The sequence below is a fragment of the Suncus etruscus genome, chromosome 15, assembly GCF_024139225.1.
Source record: "Suncus etruscus isolate mSunEtr1 chromosome 15, mSunEtr1.pri.cur, whole genome shotgun sequence".
NCBI classification, from domain to species: Eukaryota; Metazoa; Chordata; class Mammalia; order Eulipotyphla; family Soricidae; genus Suncus; species Suncus etruscus.
The window spans coordinates 27,995,460-28,016,157 of NC_064862.1; the positions used below are offsets into that span (position 1 = coordinate 27,995,460).

General features: G+C 50.2%; 1 protein-coding gene across 2 annotated transcripts in view; it reads right to left on the reverse strand.

Annotated features, from left to right (window-relative positions):
* Positions 1-20,698, reverse strand: part of KDM2B (lysine demethylase 2B) — a 100,726-nt gene that overhangs the window by 23,895 nt on the left and 56,133 nt on the right. For both annotated transcript variants that reach the window (XM_049788896.1, XM_049788895.1), the window contains exon 12: positions 19,470-19,556. In XM_049788896.1, coding sequence (XP_049644853.1) covers positions 19,470-19,556 — 87 coding nt within the window. The remainder of the gene's footprint in view (positions 1-19,469; positions 19,557-20,698) is intronic.

A 20,698-nucleotide genomic window follows, 5' to 3' on the forward strand; every position in this document is an offset into this window, starting at 1 on the left:
ACCACACAAATGTTGGGAATCAAATCCCGGCCAACAGCATTCAAGATAAGTGTCAGAACTGCTGTACTCTCTCTGCTCCTGATGTAGAATTCTTTCCTTTTAAAAATGAATAAACTTGGGGCCGGGAAGGTGGCACTAGAGGTAAGGTGTCTGCCTTGCCAGCGCTAGCGTAGGACGGACCTCGGTTCGATCCCCCGGCGTCCCATATGGTCCCCCCAAGCCAGGGGCTATTTCTGAGCGCATAGCCAGGAGTAACCCCTGAGCGTCACAGGGTGTGACCCAAAAAAACAAGAAAAAAAAAATGAATAAACTGATGGGACCGAAGAGATAGAAGAGTAAGGTGTTTATTTTGCACACAGCAATAAGGGTCAAATCCTGATGTCCCATATGGTTGGTCTCCCAAGAACTACCAGGAATAATTCCTGAAAGTAGAATCCCCTCTCTCCCCCACAAAAGAGCACAATAAATAAAAAGAAAAAGCAGGAAGCCGGGCAGGTGGCCCTAAAGCTTGGACTTCAGGGTACAGAACCAGAAGAAAGGTCTGGGGCTCACTGGGAAGGAGGGTTGGAAAAGTGTCAGACACTAAGGGCAGAGACTAAGGTAAGTTTAATAGATCCCTGAGATCATGGCTAGGATATAATTTTTTTTGTGGGGGGGCCCACACACAGTGAAGCTCAGAGGTTACCCCTGGCTATGTACTCGGAAATCGCTCCTGGCTTGGAGGGACCATATGGGATGCCAGGGAAATCGAACCACAGTCCATCCTAGGTTAGTATGTGCAAGGCAAGCACCCTATCTATCGCTTGTGCCATGGCTCGGGCCACTAGGATATAACTTAATTATAATTTTTATTAAAAGCATCAAGCAGCTGGACCAGATAGCACAGCAGTAGGGCATTTGCCTTGCAAATGGCTGACCCAGGATGGATCTGGGTTCAATTCCAAGCATCCTATAGGGATTTTTTTTTTTTTTTTTTTTGGTTTTTGGGCCACACCCGGCATTGCTCAGGGGTTACTCCTGGCTGTCTGCTCAGAAATACCTCCTGGCAGGCACGGGGGACCATATGGGACACCGGGATTCGAACCAACCACCTTTGGTCCTGGATCGGCTGCTTGCAAGGCAAAGCTATCTCTCCGGGCCCCCTATAGGGATTTTTTTTTTTTTTTTTTTTTTTTTTGGTTTTTGGTTTTTGGGCCACACCCGGCGGTTCTCAGGGGTTACTCCTGGCTGTCTGCTCAGAAATAGCTCCTGGCACGCTCGGGGCACCATATGGGACACCGGGATTTGAACCAACCACCTTTGGTCCTGGATAGGCTGCTTGCAAGGCAAACACCTCTGTGCTATCTCTCCGGGCCCCCCTATAGGGATTTTTAAAGTAACCTCTGAGCACTGCAAGGTGTGGCCCAACAACCAAAAAAAAAAAAAAAAAAAAAAAAAAGCTCTAATCAGGTTGGAGCAATACCACAACTGGTAGGGTGTTTGCTTTGCATGTGACTGACCCAGGTTTGATCTCCGTATCCCATATGGTTCTGAGCCTAACAAGAATAATTTCTTCTAAGCATAGAGCCAGGAGTAACCCTAAGAGCTGCCAGTTATGACCCAAAAATCAAAACCAAAAACAAACTAGGAATAAAAGAGCACCAATCATTGAGTGATGGGGGGAGGCACTGCTCAGGAATTAATCCTGGGTCTGCACTCAGAAATTACTCCTTGGGGCCAGAGTGATGCACAGCGGTAAGGCCTTTGCCTTGCATGCAGCCAACCTGGGATGGACCCCAATTTGATCCCCAGCATCCTATATGGTCCTCCAGACTGCCAGGCATGATTTCTTAGTGTAGAACCAAGAGTAACCCTTGAGCACTGCCGCCGCCCAAAAACAACAACAACAAAAGTAATGACTCCTTGTGGTGCTCAGGAGATCATATAGGATGCCGGGGATTGAACTCTGTGCTGACTAAGCAAGGCAACTATTATACCTACTGCACTCTGGCCTATATACTTTTTGAGGAAGTTTTGTTTTGGGGTCAGCTGTGCTCAGGGCTTATTAATGTATCTGTACTCAGGAAGTGTTGGGGAACTCTTTATGGTGCTGGGGATCGAACCCAGGGTGGCCATGTCCAAGGCAAGTACCCCCCTACTCTACTATCTATCTCCCCAGCCCCAAAATATTTTAAAAAGAAAAAATAAGCAAAACAAACAAAAAAACTTACTTCACTTCAAGGGTTAAAAGACCCAGGTAGAGGGGCCGGGTAGGTGGCGCTGGAGGTAAGGTGTCTGCCTTGCAAGCGCTAGCCAAGGAAGGACCTCGGTTCGATCCCCCGGCGTCCCATATGGTCCCCCCAAGCCAGGGGCGATTTCTGAGCACATAGCCAGGAGTAACCCCTGAGCGTCAAACGGGTGTGGCCCAAAAACCAAAAAAAAAAAAAAAAAAAAAAAGACCCAGGTAGAATTCTATTCCACCTGCAAGGAGCAGCTCCTCAAATTGAAAACCAGGCTAAGAAATTTTCTGGCATGTTCTGCAGCAGAGCGGCAAATGCAGTCCATGGGAGATGGTCAGCCCAAGGGTGCTCACTGGCAAAGCGCAAATAAGGGGGTTCCTGTCATCCTGGCTCATCTACCAATTCCTCTTTCCCCCAGCTCACAGACTAAGACTGGAAGTCGTGCAGCCAGCTCAGCAGAACAGATCCAAGGAAGCCTGTTGTCAAAGAACACAGGAGCTGTAGAGATCTGGCAAATTCTGATGAGGGGCTAAGTGCAGCAGGAAGAATGGGCTAGCTGGGAGCATAAACTTCAAGGCCTCCACTGGTTGTTTTTTGTTCTGCAGATGAGCACATCTGCACACACTCCAGGACTCATTTCTTGCAGGAGACTGACTGGATCAGAGGCAGGTATGGAGCCTGCCAGCAGGAGAGGTGGCCCTTAGAGACCAGTCTGAGCTCAGGTCCAAGAAATCCCAGAGCTGACAGAGGGCTGTGGAGGCAAAGGCAGAGTGCTGCCGAGATGGGCGTGACAGAAGACGCAGAACCCTGAGCTGAGCTGATAAGCATCGTCTCCGCTGGACTATGAAACAAACCCGCTGCCCATCTCAATATGAACATGGCAAGCGGGAAAACTTTTGTTCTAATCTTCAGCCAACTATACAGGACCTTTCTTTGAAAGCCTAGAGTTTGTATTAAGTCCTGTCTCACTTAATGCAGGGCCAACGTCTGTATTTCCCAGGGGCGTTCGGGTGTGGGCAAATGTAAAACAACAAAAAACAGCAGTAGGTACCTCAAATCTGAAACATCAAAATGCAGCCAACGCAGAATGTGAGATGTCTCATGAACGAGCATATCCAAAGGACAACGAACGTATCAGGCAGGTGGCACCAAACAAACCGAAAAGTTCCCAGTCAAGAGCTGGAATGGGAGCTAGGAAACAAGAATCCCGGGGCCCTTTCTGCTCTCAAAGCTCCTAACTTACTCAAGTTCCCCTAGCTGCAAAGCACTCCCCCAAGCGTTTCTGAGCCAATACAATCAATCCAGCAGCCCGAGGAGCTGCAGAAAGAACGCTGCCCAAGGAAGGAACAAGGACGCGAGAGAAAAATAATCAGATGGAAAAAAGAAACCCAACAACCTAAGAAAAGAAAATTTAATTTCCTCTTTTAAATAAAACTATGTAATCAGATGAGCTCGGATTTCAAGGCAGTAAGCATTTCCTCAATTATGCCTACTGGAAGAAAGCAAGCAAGCATCTGTAGACATCTCGGCCTAAACAAACATTCCAAAACATTTTCCTCCCATAGAGGAAATGCACCTGGGGGTGGGTAGGGGTGTGTGTGTGTGTGTGTGTGTGTGTGTGTGTGTGTGTGTGTGTGTGTGTGTGTGTGTGTGTGTGTGTGTGTGTGTGTGTGTGTGTGTGTGTGTGTGTGTGTGTGTAGGAAATGCACCTGGGGGTGGGTAGGGGTGTGTGTGTGTGTGTGTGTGTGTGTGGTGGGTAGGTGTGTGTGTGTGTGTAGATCGAAAGCCTCAGATTCGACTCGAGGGGACTTGAGGGAACCCCCAAACCATTCCAAAACATTTTCCTCCCATAGAGGAAATGCACCTGGGGGTGGGTAGGTGTGTGTGTGTGTAGATTGAAAGCCTCAGATTCGACTCGAGGGAACCCCCAAACCCACACTTCCAAAAGCCTGCGATTGCACCTGGGTGTGTGTGTGTCGTGTGTGTGTGTCGAGATCGAAAGCCTCAGATTCGACTCGAGGGAACCCCCAAACCCACACTTCCAAAAGCCTGCGCTTGGAAACCCTTTCCCCAAGTGCCTGGGGCACTCGCACCCTCTTTGCAAAAAAGACATCCTGTGCACCGTTGCATTCATTCCACGGGGGTGTCGGGAGAGAAGAAGAGAACCCTAACTTTTCGAGCCGGGCTTTTCCAAAGGTGCATCTTTCTGGGCAGATAGATGCAGAAAGCCCGCTGGAGAGCTTTTGTTTAACAGGCTTCATGGGCTCAACAGCCCGGGAGGGGGATTCCCCCCCCCCCGGGGGAGAAGAAGAGCGAGCGGGGCGTGAGAGGAAGAGGAGGCTGCGCCGCTCGCTTCCCCTTCTGCAACTAGGCGGGCGGGCGAGCGAGAAGAGGCCGAGGGCTGCCTGCCATGCCATCTGGGGTTGGCGTTCCGGGTTTCCCTCCCGAGCGCCGCGCAGCTCCAGACAAAAGCCCGGGCCGCCGCCACCTCCGTCCGGGCCCGGCCGGGGTCCCGCTGCAACTTGGCGAGCAGGAACCGAGGGGGGCGCTGCCGCGTCTCGCCCGCGCCCGGGGACGCTCCGGCCCGGAGGGGCCCGACGGCGGGCGGGCGGGCGGGCGGGCGAGAGCGAGACGAGCGCGAGAGCGAGAGCGCGCGACCCTTTTTGTCCCCCCGCGGCACCCGGACGGCCGCTCGCCCGCAGAGGCCCGGCCCGGGCGAGGCGGCAAAACTTTCTCCTCGGCGTCGGCGTCAGTCAGTCGGGCGCGGGAGGTCGTGGCGGCGGCTGTGGCGGGTCCGACCCTCCCTCTGAGCCCCACCCCGGGCGGGCGGCCGACCTGGTCCGGCTCCGATTCATAGTCGTCGTCCTCGGCGCTCACGGACATGGCCATGGCTCATGGTGGGCCCCGGCTCGCGCGCGCTGACATGGCTGGAGCGCTCGCGCCGCCGCCGCCGCCGGCCCGGAGCAGCCGCGGCTCCTCACAGGCTCCTCAGGCTCCCGCGGCGGCCGCGCCGAGCCTCGCCTCGCCTCACACGCCCGCGCGGGCGGGCGGGCGCGGGAGGGGGAAACGGGGCGTGGTCTCGGGCAGTCTTTATGCATATGCATGAGGCGAGCTAGGAAGGGGCTGGCCCACCCCGCGCGGGAGGGGCGTGGCCTTGGGGTCTTCATGCATATTCATATGGCGAGCCAGGAAAGGGCTGGTCTAGCCCGAGCAGGCGGGGGTGGGCGGGCGTGGCCTTTGCGTGGAGGGGCGTGGCCTTGGGGGTCTTCGTGCATATGCATGAGGCGAACCAGGAAGGGGCTGGCTCTCGGGCTCTCCGGCGCACAAAAGGAGAGTCAGTCGACTCGGGCCTGCGCTGACACCGACAGACAGTGATGCGGGCCCCGCCTAGAGCGCCCCGCTGTGTCCCGTGGGGTGCACATGGGCTGCCGCACGGCACGGCACGCCTTCTTCTTCTGCACTCCCGTAGGAAAGAAATGATCGCCCCCGATCGACCCACGGGTGGGGTCTTTGGGAAGAGCTCCCCCCCCCTCCTCCTCTGGGGGATCCCCCCCACGGAGTGTTGCCCCGAAGCAACGCCAGACGGCCCCCTGGATAGAGGAGGATATGATGAGCTTCAGGGTGTGCACAAGTTCTAAGATCCGGATTGAAGCCCGCGAATCGGGGAGCTGCTCCCCTGGACCCTCTTAAGTTTGCAGGCCTGCCTAGGATGACCTGGGAGCTAGGTTGCCCACCCCCCCAGATTCTGCAGCTGAGTGGGGCTGTCGGGCAGAGAAGGTGCACACGGGAGGGATGAGGGGGTGCAGAAGGGAAATGCGATCAACTCTTCCAACTATCTGTCAGTGAAGATCCAAAGTCACTCTCAACTCTTTGCCACGCGGTGCCAGGGGATCCTTAAGGGCTGTGAGGTGAGGCTAGAAACCTATTTTCCCAGGGCAATTAGTCCCCTTAAGTTGGCCCTGAGACAGGTTTTACGCGGTAAAAGTTCCTGCAGAAAACTAGAGTTGGAAATCCTGATGGAAATTCATTAAAGGGTGGGAGTATAGCGGCACTCATGTCAGCAATCCTAACTCTGGAGGAACTCAGTGACCATTTAGCTAGTGATAAATGATGTGATAAGCACCAAAACCACAGTTTTACTCAGCTAAGGAGCAACAGACTTAATCGTGCAGTTGGCACCAAACTCAATAGTCCAAGGTGGCAGGAAAACACCCAAACCTCTACCTACTCACTGCCTTCACCTGTAAAATGGCAAGGTTTGTCCATAGGGGACGAGGTAAACTTCTTTAAAGATATCATGAGTTTTTTTGTTTTTGTTTTTTCTCAAGAATACGCTCAAGGGGCCGGGCGGTGGCGCTAAAGGTAAGGTGCCTGCCTTGCCTGCGCTAGCCTCGAACGGACCACGGTTCAATCCCCCAGCGTCCCATATGGTCCCCAAGCCAGGAGCGACTTCTGAGCGCATAGCCAGGAGTAACCCCTGAGCGTCACTGGGTGTGGCCCAAAAACCAAAAAAAAAGAATATGCTCATAAGGGGCTGGAGAGATAGTATAGTATTCAGTATACAGCCAACCCAGGATCAATCCTTAGCACCCCACATGGTCTCCAGAAACTCATCAGGAGTTAAATCCTGAGCACAGAGCCAGGAGTAACCCCTAAGCATTGGTGAGTGGCCTCAAAACAAAACAAAAATAAGCTATGAAATTTGGTGATTCACTTTGCATAGGGACCTAATTGCTACTTGTGCCCAGAGTTCTACCCCTGAGAAATCTGCCATAAAAAACATACAGGACCCACTAAAATAATTGAGCGTGCGTTGGAGACCTAGTACAGGAAACTCAGGAGGCTTTTAGCATTGAGGGAATAAACAGAGATGTCAGTTCTGTGGCTAGGATACGCCTACTAACATTATGGAGAAATCCCAGCAAACTTACTCTTTAGTCAAACATATCTGTTTCATGTTTCCTTCCTCCCTTACAGTTTTTGCTTTTGTTTTCTTAGGCCACACCCAGTTCTATTCAGAAGTTACTGAGTTCAGAATTTGCTCCTGGCAGGCTCAGGGGACCAGGGATGAGGTGCCAGGGATCTATTCCATCCCAGGTTGGGCCGAGTGCAAGGCAAATGCACTACCAATGTGCTATCAACCAGGGCTCCGGCCCCATCCCTTTAAGTTTTCACTATCCACCACATTTAACCTAGCAAACACAAGGCAAAGAAAACTATCCAATCACAATCCACAGCAAGCCCCAAAGTTCTCTCAGCTTTTCAAAAGCTGGCTTATCTGGACTGGTTAGTATCTGGTCACAGGTCACAGGACTCAGCAGGAAGCCCCTTAAAGTAAGGGAAGGGCTGATAAAATTCAAGCTGGGCTCAGTTTATTCCCCTGGGTCAGAACTGCAAGGGCAGAGATCATCAAATACATAGTAATGGTCAAGAGAACAATCCCAGCAGGACCTTTCCGTGACCTACCAAGAGCACAATATATCTGGACTTGTCTCTGAGCTGATTTCTTTCAATGGATTCTTAGGCAATGACTTCTTTTTAATTTTGGGGGGAGCTTAGAGACATACCTGAAAATGCTGAGGACTTATTCCTGGATCTGTGCTCTTTGAAGATCATATGTAATACCAGGATTGAACCAGGGTCTGCTGCATGTGAGGCAAATACTCTCATATTCTCCCATTCAAGTCCTTTTTACTGAGGGGCAAATACTCTCATATTCTCCCATTCAAGTCCTTTTACTGAGGGGCAAAAAAATGGTGCTGCTGGTTCTGAATTACTGTGGCTCAAAACAAAAGGGCTGATAAACAGGCTGTAACTAACACAAACCTACTTCTCATTGTTCTATTACAGAGGAGAGGAGAAGGGGCCTCCCTGACACCCCCATCTCTCCCACCTCAAAAGTAAAGAAATGGGGGCCAGGAGAGATAGCACAGCAGTGTTTGCCTTGCAAGCAGCCGATCCAGGACCAAAGGTGGTTGGTTTGAATCCCGGTGTCCCATATGGTCCCCAGTGCCTGCCAGGAGCTATTTCTGAGCAGACAGCCAAGAGTAACCCCTGAGCACCATCGGGTGTGGGCCCCCCCCCCAAAAAAAAAAAACAAGAAAGGCATCCTCAAGCCTGGGGGTCTCTGATAGATCACCATCCAGAGATGTCCAGATGTCCAGGCAGATTTCTGCCAAACAGGATTTAAGTGAATAGAAATGTGAGTCAGCACTAGGGAACATACCTTTCCTGTGAGGGCCCCAGATCAGTCCTACACAAGTAAATCAACAAAACAACACACCTGCCTCGAGGCCCAGCCAGAAGCTAAATATGCTGTTGATATTTCCTCACTGGCTCCTTTTAAGGAGCCATGTGAGGGTAGGTACCATAAGCACCCATTTTACAGATGAGGAGAGAGACGCACATTGCTACTAGGCAGTGAAAGTTCCTGAAGCTGAAGCCAGAGGCAGCTGGAACCTGAGCTTTGGATCTCAGAGGCTTGAGCCAGAGACAAAGGTCTCTGGCACCCACATGACAGTCCAAGTGAGAAACTCAGATACATGCTGAAAAGTGAACAATAGTACCGATCTGTTTTGTTTTTGTTTTTGGGTCACACCTGGTGGTGCTCAGGAGTTACTCCTGGTTCTGCATTCAGAAATCACTCTTGGCAGGCTCGGAGGATCATGTGGAATTCCCAGGTTGGCAACATGCAAGGCTAACACTTTACCACTGTGCTATCGCATGGGCTCCAATAGTACCAAATTTTATACTTTCAGCTCAATTTCTTTTGTTCCCCCCCCCCCCAGGAAGGGTAGACCTGGGGCCTCTCCCAGCAACCTAACAATAGTCACTGAGCCAGATGGTTCAACACTGGGTTCTGAGGATGCAGCACTATTCAACCCATTAGAGCCCAGGGCTGGTCACCAGGGCCACATCCAGGGTATCCAAAGGACCAAGCAGTGAAGAGGATTGCCTGGGACCCTGCCCTTAAGAACCAGGAGGTTCCCATCAGGGGAACCCAATACATGTCAGCATGGTTTGGAACCACCTGGTCCCAATACATGTCAGCATAACCAAGCTGCTATCACATCTGTCAGGGCCAATTTTGGGCCATGAAAAATGAAGCCTGGGGCCGGAGAGATAGGATGGAGGTAGGGCATTTGCCTTGTATGCAGAAGGTCGATGGTTAGAATCCCGTCATCCCATATGGTCCCGAGACTGCCAGGAGCGATTTCTGAGCATAGAGCAGAAGTAACCCTGAGCGCTTGCAGGTGTGACCCAAAAAACAAAACAAAACAAAACAAAAAAAAAGGAAGCCTGAAGTACAATAATGTGGTCTGTTTGCTCGGAACCTTCGAAAGACTTGTTCCTGCCAGTCACTGTCCTAGCACTTCTTAAAAATCCCTCTTCTGGCACCTGCAGAGAGATCCTGATTTCTGTTTCCCTCGATCAAGTTTTCTGTAATTAATAGGTGCAAGTCATTATCCAACATTTGTTTTATATTAATAACTGGACTGTACAAAATACATCAATGCCATCCCCTGCCCAATTGAATCACTCCTTTATGATGGGCATCTAGGGCTGGAGTGAGAGCACAGCAGGGAGGTTGTTTGCCTTACACACTGCCCCTCTGGATTCAATCTCTGGCACCCTTTATGATCCCCTGAGCCCTGTCAGGAATGATCCCTGAGCACAGCTAGGTGTGGCCCAAAAGCAAATGAAAAATATGCATTCAGGAGCAGAGAGCTCCATGGGCTGGGATGCACAATTTGCACACAGAAGCCCAGAGTTTGAGCCTCAGCAGAGTCCCCAGAGGTGCTCCAGGAGCAAGCCTGGAGCACTGAAGCAGCAGAGTCGCTGAGTACTGTTAGGCAGGCCCAATTCTCTCCCCGACCCCCCAGATCTGACTAGTACTAATTAAGCATGTCCACTTAGTAAGGGTTGTCCCCAGAACAGGCACCATCAGGAGAATTGGTGCTTGCCCTGTGCTATGAGGCTCCGACATGCTGACCAAATGGTGAAGAAATAAACAGAGATGGAAGCCAAGTCCTCCTCAGTTACAGCAGCTAACCCCCTTCCCTGTGTTCTGAGTGTTACGCCATTGGCCACCTCAGGATCCCAGACTGTCCAAAGATAAATCAGGCAGGGGCCTATGCTCAGATAGGAAGAGAAGAAAGAAATAGAACCCCCAACTTTTTATTGATTTGGAGGCTATACCTGATAGTGCTCAGGGGACTATACTATGATGGGGTTTGAACTCAGGACTCCCACAGGCAAAATGTGCTGCAGCACTGGCCATCTGCCTGGCCCAGTGTGCCCACAGCCCTTTCTACCCACACTCTCCAGTCTGAGAACTGGAAAGAAAAAGGAAAGATGAGGCAGATAGACAGGAACAGGACAGACAGGGCAGGATTGCTGCACTATGGTTCCCTTTGGGTCTGTGTAATTTTTCTAATAAAAATATAAACAAGGGCCCGTAGAGATAGCACAGCGGCGTTTGCCTTGCAAGCAGCCGATCCAGAACCAAAGATGGTTGGTTCGAATCCCGGTGTCCCATTTGATCCTCCGTGCCTGCTAGGAGCTATTTCTGAGCAGACAACCAGGAGTGACCCCTGAGCACTGCTGGGTGTGGCCAACCCCCCCCTCAAATATATATAAACAAGATGGGGCCGGAGAGATAGCATGGAGGTAAGGCGTTTGCCTTGCATGTAGAAGGTCGGTGGTTCAAATCCCGGCATCCCATATGATCCCCTAAGCCTGCCAGGAGCGATTCTGAGAGTAGAGCCAGAAGTAACCCCTGAGAACTGCTGGTTGTGATCCCTCCCCCCCAAAAGGAAAAAAAAAAAAAAAAATATATATATATATATAAAAACAAGATAGCACAGCAAGCAGGGCATGTGCCTTGACACAGTCGACTGGGCTCAGTTCCCAGCCTCCCCGATGGTCCCTGGAGAACCACCAGGTATAATTCTGAACTCAGATCCAGGAGTAAACCTGAGAATCATCAGGTGTGACCCCCCTCCCTCACAAAAAGGAAGTGAAAGGATTTATATATATATATATTTTTTTTCTTTTACATTCTATCACAACAACTTAGAAGTGACTCCAAGACTGCGTGGATTAAACTCAAAAAGTAAAAGACATTTGGAAATTTATTTATTTATTATTTATTTATTTATTTTATTAACATTATTTAATGATTTTTTTTATTTCCCCTGGAGCATTATTACACATTCATCTAAAAACCCACAGATGGGGATGTGAATGTAGTTCTGTGGTGAAGCACTTGTTTTGTGTGTGTGAAGTCCTGAGTTTGATCCCCAGTACTTAAATAACAACAACAACAACAACAACAGTGCCAGAGAGTAGAGATCTACTTGGCTTGCACAGAGCTGACCTTGGTTAATCCTCAGCACCAAAGATAATTCCTGAGTACTGGCAGGAGTAAGATCCAAACACAGAGGAGTCCATGAGTACCAATAGGCCTCACTGGTACACCCAACAATAGGTTGGGTGACCCCAATTTCCTTTTACCCCTCCTAAAGAAAAAAACAACAGAAACACAACACCTGTATTTGTCGTATGAAATCTTTAACCAAAGCTATCTGGGCTAGAGAGATATTACAGCAAGTAATAACATTGGCCTTGCACATGGCTGACCTAGATTTGATCCCCCAACACCCTCTGATACCCACAGAAGCGATCCCTCAACACAAAGGAGTAAGCCCTGAGCACTGTCAGATGCGGCCCCAAAACACACACAAAATAATCAAGTTTTCGTTGAATGGGGTCCCTCTCCCAAATCAGCCAATACAGATTTACTGTCCCTGGAAGACTCGTCTGTACACAGTAGCTTTCTTTTTTTTTTTTTTTTTTTTTTTTGGTTTTTGGGCCACACCCGGTAATGCTCAGGGGTTACTCCTGGCTATGCGCTCAGAAGTCGCTCCTGGCTTGGGGGACCATATGGGACGCCGGGGGAATCGAACCGCGGTCCGTCCGAGGCTAGCGCAGGCAAGGCAGGCACCTTACCTTTAGCGCCACCGCCCGGCCCCCACAGTAGCTTTCTAATGAACTCATTTAACAAATGTTCCTTTTATCCACATCTCCTTTCTTTCTTTCTTTCTTTTTTTTTTTTTTTTAGGCCACACCCAGCAGTGCTCACGGGTTACTCCTGGCTGTCTGCTCAGAAATAGCTCCTGGCAGGCACGCCCCATATGGGACACCGGGATTCGAACCAACCACCTTGGGTCCTGGATCGGCTGCTTGCAAGGCAAACGCCGCTGTGCTATCTCTCTGGGCCCCCTTTATCCACATTTTCAACTCATTCACTGACCTGAGAAAGTGACTTTCCAGCACAAATCCAGCTAAGGCTGATCGCTCAGACAACTCAAAAGAGAATCATGAGCTCACTTGACAATTGCCCTCCAATCGCCCCAAAATAGGAAGGACTCCAAACTCACAAAATACCAGCAAAATCCTGGCTGAGAACAAAGGTTTTGTTTCTTCCTTTCTTTTGGGGAGTGAAGGTGGCTTAAGACCACACCCAGCCAGAGCTCAGGGCTTATTCCTAACAGTATTCTAGGAACACTATGTGATGCTGGAGATTAAACTCAGGTGTTTGCCTTGTAAGACGGAGATCAACCCATATATGATCTCCCAACTTCCTCCAACATTGATTCCCGAGCACAGAACCCCTGGGTGTGGCCTAAATATTAAGAAAATATTAAGAAAAACATTTTCAATTAATTTTGGGGAAGGGACAAACCTTACCTGTGACAACCCAGGTTTAATTCCCAGCACCCCATATGGTGCCCCAAGGACTGCCAGGAGCAATTCCTGAGTGGAGAGCCAGAAGGAACTCGTGTGGAACAGGTGTGGCTTCAACCATGTCCTCATTAATAAATTAAATTAAAACGATGCATCTCTAGCAGGGCAGCTTCCCCAGATGCAGTGAAAATAAAGAGTTGGACACATGGCAGCAGCTCATTGGCTTTCCAGATTTGTCATCCCTTCCATGATCAAGGCCAAGGGTCTCATCTTCAGCTCCAAGAAACTGAAGAAAATCCATAAGAGTAACATGACACTCAGAACAGTAAAAGTCTGACCACGTGCCTGTCAGTTCTAGAAGAGGCCACGACACCCACCCTGCCTGGAAAAGTTGGGGTAACCTGGACGAAGCATCCTAAAAGGGTAGATAGATCCTTTGGAGAGCTGGTGCCAGAAGAGATATATACTTACAACTCGCTGTTCTCTGGGCTCATTCCTAGTGATACCAGGGGACCCTCTGCAGTACTGGGAATCAAACCACAGTTGGTCCCATGCTAGGCAAGTGAAACGTCTTAAACCCTATTTTATCTTTCCAACAGGCACTGGTTTCTTTAGGGTCCACATCTAAAATCAAACCCAGTGAGCCTGCATGCAGACACATACTCCAGAAAGAATTATTTTTATCCTCATCCCATTAGCATACACCAACGTTCTTCAAGGACCTCCCTCCATGGAAGACCAGTGATTGATTCTGTTGCAACAAGGAGCTTCAGAGGCATGGCTGGAGTCAAGCTAAAGTGGGAGATGATGGCAGAGGGAATGTGACTGCTCAGTGTCTACTCCTGGTCCCTCAGAAAGGGACCTGAGTCACAAGGACCCCAAATCTCTGTGGCTAGGGTTCTGTACAGAAAAAATGGACAGACACAGTGGGAGGATGGTATAAACCCACAGGGAGAAGATGCTGTAACCTGCCTGTCCAACCTACTGTTCCACCCTACCTGGCTATGCTATGTGGTGAATCTAGAAACTTCCACTGGCTTCAGTGTTCTTCACTTAAAAAGGGGTAGAGATGAGAGCTGTAGGGCATCTGCCTTGCACATGCTAATCTAGGATAGACTGAAGTTTGATCCCCAGCATCCCATAAGGTCTCCCAAGCCAGGAGCCATTTCTGAGAGCACAGTCAGTAGTAACCCCTGAGTATCACCGGGTGTGGTCCAAAAAAAAACAAAAAAAAAAAAAAAAAAAGGGGAGGGGAGGGTAGAGGTGAGGTGGAGATAGGACAGAGGTTAAAGAGCTTGTCAACCTGATTCAATCCCCAACACCACATATGGTCCCAAGTTCCCCCATGACCCTTGAAAGATGTGGGACACAGTCCTGTCATCTCCCAGGAGCAAATAAGATCCCATGAAGGCCCCTAAGGGAATGTATGTAGAGGAAGGGAAGTGGTGAGGGGACAGGAATGGAGGGGAATTCCTGGAAGGGGAATCCCCAGGGCACCACCTCCCCTAAGTGAAGACAAGTTTAAGCACTGAGGGGCCCGGAGAGATAGCACAGTGGAGTTTGCCTTGCAAGCAGCCAATCCAGGACCAAAGGTGGTTGGTTCGAATCCCGGTGTCCCATATGGTCCCCCATGCCTGCCAGGAGCTATTTCTGAGCAGACAGCCAGGAGTAACCCCTGAGCACCGCTGGGTGTGACCCAAAAACCAAAAAAAAAAAAAAAAAAAGTTTAAGCACTGAGTTTGGAATCTAGCAAAAATCTGTGGTAGAGGAACAAGGCCATCTGTTGATCCCAAAAGTGCTGATGAGACTAGCTCTCCAAAGATCTAAAAGAAATCCCAAGGTAGCTTAAGAAAAGCAGTGTGTTGGGGCTAGGGCGATGACGCAAGTGTAAGGTGTCTGCCTTACCTACGCTAGCCTAGGACGGACTGCAGTTCGATCTCCCAGTGTCCCATATGGTCCAGAAGCCTGTCAGGAGCGATTTCTGAGCGCAGAGCCAGGAGTAACTCCTGAGCGTCACCGGGTGTGTTCCCAAAACCAAAAACAAACAAAAGCGGTATGACCATGTCTGTCCGACTGTCCAGCTTTACGAGCTCAGAGAGTCTAGGTGTGCTCTTAGTTCCGAATTTTGTACATCTCCTCACCCCTTTTTTTAAGGGGTGTTTGGGTTTGGGAGCCATGCTCAACAGTGCTCAAGGCTTACTCCTTACTTCTTGCAGTGCTTAAATGGGTGGGTAGATAAACAAATGGTCCAATAGGTGATGGATTGATGGACATTTTGAGGCCATGCTCAGGTCACACTCTGGGGCTCATACTTAGGGCATGTCTGATATAGTGTCAGGAAAAGAACCTGAGCCTTCTGCATGCAAAGCATATGCTCCAGTCCTTTGCATATCTGTTCACCCCACAGCTGGATTGGAGTGGTTTGGGGTCCTTGGCAGTGCTCAGAGATCACATCTGACAATGCTCAGAGCTGAGACAGGGATTAAACAAATTGGTTGCAGTGTCATGACTTTGTACTATCTCTGGCCCTAGCTTGGATTTTTTTTTTCAGGGTGAGGGTGATCTCAGGGTTTACTCCTGATTTGCTCGGGGATCTCTCTTGGGAGTGCCTTGGGGAGGAGGCGGGACAGGATTGCAGAGTTTAATAAAACATGTGTAAGGCAAATACTTTCCAACTGTAAATTTACAAATACTTTATAAACTAAGTCCAGACTAGACTTCTTGTTTCTCTTTTTTCATTTTTTTGGTCCACACCTTGCTGTGCTCAGGGCTTACTCATGGTTCTCTATTCAGAGATCACTCCTGGTGTGCTCAGGGGACCATATATATGGGATGCTGAGGATCGAATCCTGGTTGGCAGAATGCAAAGCATGTGCCCTCCTGGCTATACTATAATTCCAGCTCTTCCTTGGATTTCCTTAAATTTGTTTGTTTGTTTGTTTGTTTTTGGGTCACACCCTGTGGCCCTCAGGAGTTAATCCTCTCTCTGCGCTCAGAAATCGTGCCTGGCAGGCTCCGGGGACCATAAGGGATGCCGGGATTCAAACTGCCATTTGGCTGCATGCAAGGCAAACGCCCTACAGCTGTGCTATCTCTCCGGCTCCCGATTTCCTTATTTTAAAAAGTATGCTGATGGCACTTGCTCAAGGACAGAAGACACACGGCCTCCAAGGAACTCTGGGCCCTGCATTGGCCCAGCACAGGCAACATCACTCCTTCTCCTCCCATCATCCACCTGGGGGACAGTAGAAACAGGAAGTTCCGGGGGCCCCTGCTAACTGAGTTCTGTGTCACTCCCAAGGGCCCAGAGTTATAAACTCTCCCCCACTGAACGTCCCACTGCACAGGAAGAAGAGAACCGCAGCAAAGAGGGGAAGACATGTGGGTGTACATACCTCCCCATGACCCCCTCAGTATGTCCCAGTGGACTCATCCCCCATGTACCCCCCAGGGAAGGCTCTCCCTCCAGAAAAAAATGGCCAATCATTAGAATAAGAGGCAGCAGGTCGGACACGGGAGAAAACAGCATCAGCAGCAGGTTCACTTCCATGGGGAGAACCCTGCTCGCCTTGTCCCATCCTGGGTAGAAGTGTGAGGACTGCTGGGCTGCTCAGAGGTCCAGACTCTCCCCCTCCCAGGCCCAAATTCTGCCACCTGGTTATGAAAGGAAGTAGCCTGAGCACAGACGGGCCCCCAAGGGGGGGGGGCAAACGGTGATTCGGTGGCATCTGTGGCCTGAAAGCTCTGACTCGAGTGGTGACCCCCGCACCTAATCAGTTCCAGAAAGGGGCTGGCTATATTCTCGGGAGGTCAGGATGGCAGATCAAAGGGTTCCCAGCTAATCATTTCGGCGCAAAGTAACCGGACCCGGACCCCGAGGGGCTCCTGGCCTCCTCCCAGCAGCCTCAGTGCACCCTTGATCTGTCAACCCCGCCTGCACTGAGTGCCGAGGACACGGCATGGGCCTGGGAACCCCGAGACCCAGGCGGCCCAGGCAGTCAGCCACTGCAACGTCTCCCCTTCCTGTTCACTGTTTAACCCTGTTGCCAGGAAATGCACCGTGGTAGGGAGGACCTCTCCTCCACCTCGGATCCTTGTCAGACACACCTCAGAGCTTCTGGGGCACCGACCCACTCACTGGCCCCTACGTGCCACACACATCTCTGAGCCCCCACATTTGACTAATCACGGCTAACTCTGTCCTCCCCGAAGTTGGGAGGATGTGAAATTTGAAAACTGGAGCCCTCTGAGCAGAGAAGAGGGGTGCAGACGATGACTCTCCCCAAGAGGCTTGAGGCATCTGGTTCTCCTCAGGGTTATAATCCTTTGTTGTTTCTTTACTTTTTTGTTTGCTTGTTGTTGGGCCACACACAGAGGCGCTCATGGATTAATCCTGCCTCTGCACTCAGAAATTGCTCCTGGAAGGCTTGAGGGGCCATATGGGATGCCAGGAATCAAATATAGGTGCAAGGCAATATCCCCACAGCTGTGCTATCTCTCTGGCCTGGTTACAGTAGTTTCTAAGAAGTAGACCTTAGAACTGAATGGTGCCTTCCAGGCAGACCCTTCACCCTGGCTCTTTAGATGTGAATGTTGGAGAGACAGATGCAATTGCTCGTTTTCCAGGGGATGCAATATCAGGGATCGCACCCAGAAACCAACACAAAGTAAGTGCTCTAACACAGAGCCAATTTCCCCAGGTAACTGATGCCAGGAATCAAACCCAGGTTCATCCTGGGTTGGCCACATGCAAGGCAAATGGCCTACCGCTGTGCTATCTCTCTGGCTTCCCCAGTTTTGCTTTTGTAAATCTCAATATACTCATCCGTAAAATGAGAATCACAGAGTCTAATGGGACAAATAACCCACATCACTCTAACTGTCACTATCACTCTAGCATCTTTGTCTTTTCCTGTTTCTTTTTTTGTTTTTTGTTTGGTTTGGGGGCCATATCCGGTGATGCGCAGGGGTTACTACTACTCCTGGCTATGCACTCAGAAATCACTCCTGGCTTGGGGGACCATATGGGATGCCAAGGGATCGAACCGAGGTCCGTCCTACGTTAGCTCTTGCGAGGCAAATGACCTACCGCTTGCGCCACTGCTCCAGCCCAGTCCTTCCCAGTTTCATCACACTTTTTAATGTGAACATTGATGAACAAAGAACAGCATCCATTTTTAAGACCTGAAATCACTGTACAGCAGGTAGGCTGCTTGCCTTGCAAATGGCCAACCTGGGTTCCATCCCCAGAACCCTGAGCCCTGCCAGGAGTAACTTCTGAGTGCAGAGTCGGGAGTAATCCCTTGAGTACTACGGATGTGACCAAAAACAAAAAGGAAGACACTTTCAGGTGAGTGGGCAGCCCAGGAAAACAACTAAAGGGAAATGGTGAGAAATAAAGAAGAAAGGCAAGGAGGGAAGACAGGCAAGGGAGGAAAAAGGTAAGACCACCCTTCCACAAATTTTTGAGTGAGTGATCCCCAAGGGTACACTTCTAAGAGAAAAATTATTTCAATAAACAACTTACAGTGTGAGTGATAGTAACCATAGGGAGAGGCTGACTAGGACTGATTCCTGGTATTCGCTATGAATCCCTGAGCTCTGCCAGGAGTGATCCCCAAGTTCAAAGCTAGGAGTAACACCTGAGTATCCCCAGGTATGGCCCAAAAACCAAAAAAATAACTTTCTGCACTGGAAAAGGAGCTTAGCAGTACAGAGCTGGCCTAACAGAGCCTGGGTTCATTCCCTGCACCACACTGGACAATCACCAAAACCACATATCCAACCTGTGGTGCTGTTACCCTTTCCCCAACTTCTTGTTTATCCCACCTGGACAGTTAAGACCCACCCACACCTGAGAGGGGCTGTTGTTTGGGACAGAGGATAATAGGGCTGGCTGGAGGGAAGGACCGCAGCAAGAATGAGTGGACAGTGGCTGAAGGAGGCTGCTTTACAAAAGCTTAGCATAGGGGCCAGAGCGATGGCCTTGCAAGCAGCTGACCTAGTACGGACCATGGTTCGATCCCCCAGTGTCCCATATGGTCCCAAAAGCCAGGAGCGATTTCTGAGCACACAGCCAGGAATAACCCTTGAGCGTTACCAGGTGTGGCCCAGAAACAAAGCAAAAAAACAAAAACGAAAACAAAAGTTTAGCATAGGGGCTGGAGTGATAGTGCAGTGGTAGGACATTTGCCTTGTAATCGGCTGACCTAGTAAGGACCTCAGTTTGATCCCCGGCATCCCATATGGTCCCCCCAAACCAGGGGCGATTTCTGAAGCGCATAGCTAGGAGTGTCACCAGATGTGGCCCAAAGACAAAAACAAAAACAAAAAAATAAAGAAATGGGTGTTAGAGCCACTAAAAAAAGGAGGAGGAGGAGGAGGAGGAGGAGAAGAAAACAACTTCAACTTGACACAACAGGGTTCACATCCAGGGTCCCCCTCCGTGTCCCACAGTCATCCCAAAAGAAACCTGAAAGGCACGTGGAACTTGCTTCTTACCTTTGGAGTCTTCTTTGGCCACGTGACTACAGGGACCCCAGTGATGGCCAGACTTGGGTCATCGTCCGCATGCTCCTTCAGGACATTCTGTGGCCAAACAACAAGCCAGGTTAGCCCAGGGCAGAAGGCATCGAACCCAGCAGAGAACTGAGCTCTGCAGCCCCTTAACTCACTTTCTGTGGGCCAGATAGATAGTACAATGGGTCAGGTGCTTGCCTTGCAGCTGGCCAGCTTAGATTCGATCCCCAATACCCCATGTGATTTCTACAAGCACTGTCAAGGGTAATTCCTGAGCACAGAACCAGGAGTAAGCCCAGAGCATCACTGGATGTGCTCCTCCCAAAGAGAACATAAACAGGGGCCTAGCAATAGCACAGTAGGTAAGGCATTTGCATGGACGGACACACACACACACACACACACACACACACACACACACACACACACACACACCCCACCCCCAGAACAGACCTGGTTTCGATCCCCAGCACCCCATTTGGTCCCCTGAACACACACACACACACACACACACCCCACCCCCAAAACAGACCTGGTTTCGATCCCCAGCACCCCATTTGGTCCCCCGAACTTGCTAAGAGCGATTTCTGAGCACACAACCAGAAGTAACCCCTGAGCACCACCAGGCATGATCCCCCAAAAAAAACAAAAATAAAAATAAACCCAGGGTTCCACATTTAAAGCATCGCTTGGTCTCTTGAACGATTCAGGATCCACTTCACTACTTTTCTACTTTTTCTAATCATCGTTTCATTGCATTGTTTTCAAAATGTCCCTGAAACTGTTTCTAAGAAACCCTTCTCCTCACAGGAATTTGGGGTGATCACAGGTGGGAGTCTCAGGGCTGTCTGTGTTCAACTTTCGACTTCAGCACTGACCAAGCTGCTTCCTTAAAAACCCAACCCAGAGGGCACAGAGAGATAGCACAGCGGCATTTGCCTTGCAAGCAGCCGATCCAGGACTAAAGGTGGTTGGTTCGAATCCCGGTGTCCCATATGGTCCCCCATGCCTGCCAGGAGCTATTTCTGAGCAGACAGCCAGGAGTAACCCCTGAGCACTGCCAGGTGTGACCCAAAAACTAAACAAACAAACAAAAAAAAACCCAAATCCAGAGAGATAGCATGGAGGTAGGACATTTGCCTTGCATGCAGAAGGATGGTGGTTTGAATCTCGGCATTCCATATGGTCCCCCGAGCCTGCCAGGAGTGATT